This window comes from Brassica oleracea, chromosome C4 (assembly GCF_000695525.1).
Source record: "Brassica oleracea var. oleracea cultivar TO1000 chromosome C4, BOL, whole genome shotgun sequence".
Classification (NCBI taxonomy): Eukaryota; Viridiplantae; Streptophyta; class Magnoliopsida; order Brassicales; family Brassicaceae; genus Brassica; species Brassica oleracea.
Window position 1 is genome coordinate 21,362,846 of NC_027751.1, and position 6,326 is coordinate 21,369,171.

The 6,326-nt window shown below is 33.9% G+C and overlaps 1 protein-coding gene across 1 annotated transcript; it reads right to left on the minus strand.

Moving 5' to 3' along the window:
• Positions 1-760: 760 nt before the first annotated feature.
• LOC106337123 (60S ribosomal protein L3-2) lies at positions 761-3,379 on the minus strand. The gene is made up of 4 exons (XM_013776170.1): positions 3,343-3,379; positions 2,371-2,459; positions 2,026-2,136; positions 761-1,936 (listed from the first exon to the last, which is right to left on the minus strand). Exons 2-4 carry the CDS (start codon positions 2,453-2,455, stop codon positions 963-965), a joined length of 1,170 nt encoding a protein of 389 aa, XP_013631624.1. The 5' UTR covers positions 2,456-2,459; positions 3,343-3,379; the 3' UTR covers positions 761-962.
• Positions 3,380-6,326: the final 2,947 nt, after the last annotated feature.

Genomic DNA, 6,326 nt, shown 5'->3' on the forward strand with positions numbered 1-6,326 from the left:
CGATTGGGTCTTCATGAAAATCTTTACATTTTTTCCAGTATGTTTTTTATTTCTACCAGTTTTAGTACTTCAAGTTTTTTCTTTCTATCCTCTCGGTGTTTTTGTCATTATTTTATTTCATCTTTAGGATTCTTTTCTGAATTTGGGGAAAATACATAGTATCAACTAGAAACTTCGTTTTTATTTAATTTAATATAATTAAATTTCTTATTCTTAATATGCGTAAACTTTAAACATCGTTTGCTTATATGTAGATGGAATATTCCATACAACATAATTTATTTTATAAGATAATTTTCTACATCTCACGTGTAAAATTTTAGCTAAATTTTGTTTATTGTTTAATTTTATATAACTAAATTAAATTATTTTTAATATACACATACTTGAAATATCAATTATTTTGTATAGAGGGGATAATATTCTATACCAACACTGAAAAGAATTAACGGTTTTCAGAAAAATATTCTCCAACATTTGTTAAGATAAAAACTGAACCATAAAATATACCATTAAAGATGCTATTGCTGCCTATGCATTGAGGAATATCCGGTGACTACACTTGCAAAACAAGAGTCAAGACAACTACACTCATTTTATTTGTTATCAGCTACTTATCTCTAAATTATACAACTATTATATATAATTATTAATATTATATATAACAATAGTCAATCTACAGATCCACCAATAGTTTGGATTCAATATAAAATCACACAAAATTTAAGATACTTTCAGGACCAATTTTTAAAACAGAACGGAACCAAATGGCGGTTAGATTTCTGCTCTTCGATTTAGACAAAGTAGCGTTTTAAAATCAAAGTCAAATCAAACCAAAATGGAAGAGAATGCTCAAACGTCAAAAGAACAAGTACCAACGTCAAAAAGGCCAACAAAGAAAGAAACTCGAAAAACAACGAATCCGAAAAAGAAAATGTTTTAATGGGATTTGAAAAAAAAATCTAAGCCTTGACTCTACCATAGAACTTGGCCTTCTCCTCAGCAGTCTGGAAACGACCGTGTCCACCAGTAGAAGACGTGTCAATGAACTTGAGCTTTATCTCCTCCAATGCAACCCTAGAAGTCTGCTTCAACAACATCTGTCTCAAAGTCACCACACGTTTCTTCGGCCCCACGCAACATCCCTTGATCAACAAATAATCTTCCTTCACTATCCCATAGTGCGGGAACCCTCCCATCGGTGTGATCTCCTTCTCGGTTCTGTCGAACTCGGTCATGGCTGTGTGAGTCTCTTGGCCAACTTTACCAAGCCTGTAAATCTTCTTGTTCACCTCAGTACGGTGGTGGTACCCGTTCTGCCCAGCTCTAGCCACTGTGTAAGAGACTCTAGCAGGGTGCCAAGCTCCAATGCAAGCCACCTTGCGGAGTCCACGATGAGTCTTCCTTGGAAGACGGGTCACACCCCATCTTGTAACCACACCTTCATAACCTTTCCCTTTAGTGACACCGATGATATCAATCATTTCATCTTTCTGGAAGATAGCATCCACAGGGACTTGCTTCTCGAATAGACTGTAGGCATAGTCAACCTTCTTTGCTACGTCTCCACCGTTGACCTGAATCTCATTCAGATGAGCCTTCTTCTGCTTGAGTCCTTTCATCTTCCTTATCTGAGTGTGGGCAAGAACTCTGATGACAGTGCAGTACTTCTTCATCTTGTCCAATTGACTTTGAATGTCTTTTTTACCTTCTTCGGTTTCATGCTTCTTAGAGTATTTGGTGAAAGCCTTCTTCTTAGACTTGGCCCAGTTCTTGTAGAACCTCCTCCTCACTTCTTCGCTCAAATGCTGAGCCCAGACAGTGGTTAGAGATCGCAGACCACGGGGTGTCTTCACGTACCCAACAACACCAACAACCACCATCGGAGGTGTCTCAATCACAGTCACAGCTTCACATGTTTCCTTCTTGTGGAGCTCTGGCAAATCACATTCAAAACAGATCAGCAAAATTCAACATTTTTATGGAAATGTTTTGAGTCAATAGGAGAAGAGAGTGAGAACGCACTTGATCCAGGTTTTTCAACTTCTCTGACAATGTGAGTCATCCCAGCTTTATACCCCAAGAAGGAAGTGAGTCTGCAAGGCTTTGTAGGATCATCCTTGGGGAAGGCCTTCACTGAAAATACAAACTAGGAGTGTCAGATCGAAACTACAAAAGCCATACTAAATAAGATGCTATGAAACCACTTGCGAGACAGCAAACCAGATCCTTCTGAACCTCTAGTAATTCATATCATTATAGAGAAAATAAACATTTTTTTAGGTTCATAAGGTTACATTGCAGAAAGCAAATTGCAAGAAGCAAGAATTCGGATAATAAAATGGAATATATACTTATATAAAAGACTACCTTTGCCACGCTGCCTGTTAGCCCTTTTCCTTGGAAGGAAACCCAAAGAACCGTGTCTTGGATGCTCAAACTTTCTGTGAGACATAACTCTACTCCAAATAAACATTGCCAAAATAAGATGTCTTTTACACAACGATGAAGAAAATAATGAAGCAATCAACAAACAACCAAAAAACGTGTCCTATATGATGCAAGACTCATAATCTAACAAATAAATCAGATATATGTAAATATAAGTTAACTCTTCAGAAGATAGCAGAAATTCATATACAGATCAATGAACACCAAACCAATTCCTAAAACCAGTAATATCCAATAACATAAATAAATCAATAACAGAACAATTTGTACAAAAAACAAACAAAAAACAAACAGCAATATGCAATAACAAATTATGAAATGAAACAATAGCAGAAACATTTATAAATAAAGAAAACAAAAAAAAAATACAGGTATGCAAATATATGTTTCATCTCTTAAGAAAGAGAAATACAAATTCTAAACGAGTGTAAGCGATTCAGACAAATGAAAGCCAATGTATAACAAACTAATCACAAGACAAGAAAGTATACTCTATCAGGACTAGTGTTAAAATGATACGAAATGTTCCCTCGGATCAAAGGCCTATGGCATCATAGAGATAGCCAAATCTCAAGCTCATTTTAAAGTGTTTCATCACAAGAAAGACATTTTGAAAATGCTTTCCAGCAAAACAGAGCAGATAAGAGATTCCAGCCTTGATTTTAAGTGTTTCCCGAGGGTTTTCATTCCGATCACAAACCACAAGAACATCAGAGTATACAGACGCGTTATCAGTCAATCGTAAACAATACAAAAACATCACAGAGAGCAAAAATAACAATGATAAATAGACATCAGTGTGCAGATCGGAGAGCAAAAACGCATACTGTAAGCATATAATTAAACGAGAATTGAATCGACAAAGATCATCAAAGGAGTAAGCTTGTGTACCTTACGTCCTTGGCGGCGAAAAGAGTAGATAAATTTTTAGGTTAAGAGTAATAAGATTGTCTAGATGAATGTATTTATATGCTAAACTTTGGAAACTAGGGTTTTGCCATCAGGGCTACACCAATATAAATATGGGCTTGGGCCGTAGTAGGTTCCAAATAAACGATCGGTGTTGAAATATAAGAGCACTCTCGTCGCCAGGATGCCCAAAATAGAGTTCTAAAGTTAAAATAGAGAAATTGCATCCTATACATGCAACTTTGGGCAAATCTCCAAAATATCAACTTTCTAAGTTTATATCATAAAAATAGCACTCAAAAACTAAAAAGATTAAAATAGCACTTTTCTAAGTTTATCCTTTGAAAATTTTAATTTTTTTATTTTTCAAAATTTGAAATCTTATCCCCAAAACCTCATTTCTCAACCCTAAACCCTAAACCCTAAACCCTTAACCCTAAACCCTAAACCCTAAACTCTAAACCCTAAACCCTAAACCCTAAATCCTAAACCCCACCCTTTAACTCTAAACCCTAAGTTTGTGACTTTTGATAAAACATTAAGTGCTATTTTTGTGACTTTTGACCTTGAGTGCTAGTTTGTGAACAAAAACTTGATTTAGTGCTATTTTTGTCTTTTTCTCTACAACTTTTTTCTTAATTAGGTAAATACCCAAAATCCCACATAATGGTGCTTTGATTGCTAGACACTAAAATTTAATGTTATAGGTAGATTGCTAATATTCATATTCTTTTTGTATAATATGTCAAGTTGCATGATATACACTTGTGTCATATACATATCAAAATATATTTTGAAACTGTTTCTAAAATTTGCAACATATTATATTTTCTTAATAGTTACCTAACATAATTGGTCAAAAATATTTTCTATCATAAAAATTCGACTCAGAATCGACTCAAAAATCAAAGTCTCATATTCTATTATTTTTTTCTCTAAAGTGTTATATCTGAAAACCAATATCAAATCCAACACCTCACCGAAAACAAAAGAAATTTTTTGAAATGTTTGATAAAAATTTTTTTTAATATATTTTGTTAAATATATATACATATATATATATATATGTATATATATATGTGTGTGTGTGTTTTCTTTCTTTAATTTTAAGTAAAATCATATCTAATAGATATTTTTAGTCGAATAACCTATTTAAAACCCGTTAAACTAAAACATGTCATCCTCACTGTCTAGAGTAATAATTAAGCGAAGAACACCATGCATAATTGGACGGTGAAATCCCATGCATCCTCTTCATAAGTATATATTTTTATAAATAATATTTCCATAATAATATCAACTTATATAGTTTTAGTAATTTTAAATTTACTTCCAAAAATATTTTGTAGATCATAAATTTAAATTTAGTATATTGGCCATATAATTAGGTACCATATAGGAGTCCGATATTTATTGTTTGTTGCCATATATATCAATATTATTGAAACATGATCACTCTTAACTTTATACCCATATTCCTACTTGAAATATTACTTTTTGTGCTATTAGGCCTACTTTAAAAATAACCAACTTGTACATAATTGTTTTTAATCACTATCTTTTTCCAACTAAGCAGTTATTTTTCCTCTATTTTAAAACAATTGGATTTTATAGATTTGCTTTTTTACGTGTATTAAAAGATCGTGCTTGAAGCACAAAAACATAATACATATTCCAACCATAAGTGTCTACAGAGTATTTTACGTTATTTTTAAAATGGTTATGTTTTTTTCTAGATATAGTTATATTGTATGTCATGCAGTTATATTTTAAAATGCAATTATACTTTTAAGTTGGACACATCATATATCAATGGATCATGATTCGAATTTAATAGTTTTGATGTGTATAATGTGTAATTAATTCTCTTTTCCCTTATTAAAAATTTTAACCACTCATGACTACTACCTAAGAGCATCTTTAATACAAGGTTCTCATCCAAATTTTCATCTTTAAAAAGAATAAAATTAATTAAAAAATAGGAGAGAGATTAAAAGTGATTTATGTCCTAAGAGCATCTTTAATACTAGAATAGTTTCTCGTGATTTTATGCAGTCAAATGACTAACATGTCCTCTAACTAAATTGACCATGTTTCAGTTTTTTATTTTAAAATTTGAAAGTTATCTCTTAACTTTTAACTAGAGCCATATATTAATGTTTATTTTTTTACTTTCTTATCATATCTCTCAATCTGGAACTTTCGTTTCTTCATCTCATAGGAGAGGATAAATAAAAAAATGACGGAGCGACGACTGTTTCGATGATTACGATACTATTCCGATGAGCTGATTTTCCAATCGGATGTTGAATCTGTAGTCAAAGCTTCATGTACACCCATCAAAAAAGATGTGGGTTGGAAATGGATGCAGTCGATCGAACTCCGTAGGATCCGCCGTGGAAGCGAGAAACTCCGGAGTGGTCTCAAAGAACCGCCGCCAAGAACCATCTCAACCCCAACTACACAATAGATGTCTAAATCTAGGTCCAAATGCTCGCATTTGTGGCCATCGTTGGAACTTAGAAATTCCTTCAAGAGCACTAGCAAGAAGAGATATCAAAAGACTAACAGCGGTGTTTGATCGGAAAACGGTAATAAAGAAGATGTGGGTTTAACAAAGACGTCTTATTTATGGTCGGAGAAAACGTTCAGTCGGTTACAAGAGAAATGAAGAGAATGCGACAGAGAGGAAGCCGGTGGCTCGATAAACTACCGGAAAAGTACAACTAACGGCGAGATGAAGCAAAGGTGAAAACCCTAATCTAGCCGCCAAGTGTTAGTCAATGATTTTGGATCCTTCTCTCGTTGTTTCCCCTTTCCCTTATATAGTCGTCCTGATGTTTCGTCCTTGACCTAATTTACGCCATCTTGGTGGGCCTCCTCAGCTGGGCGGAAAAGCCCGTAGGTGTCCGAGTAGCCGCTGAGCCGAATATACTTTAGTCGATGACGACCGACTAAAAGTACTC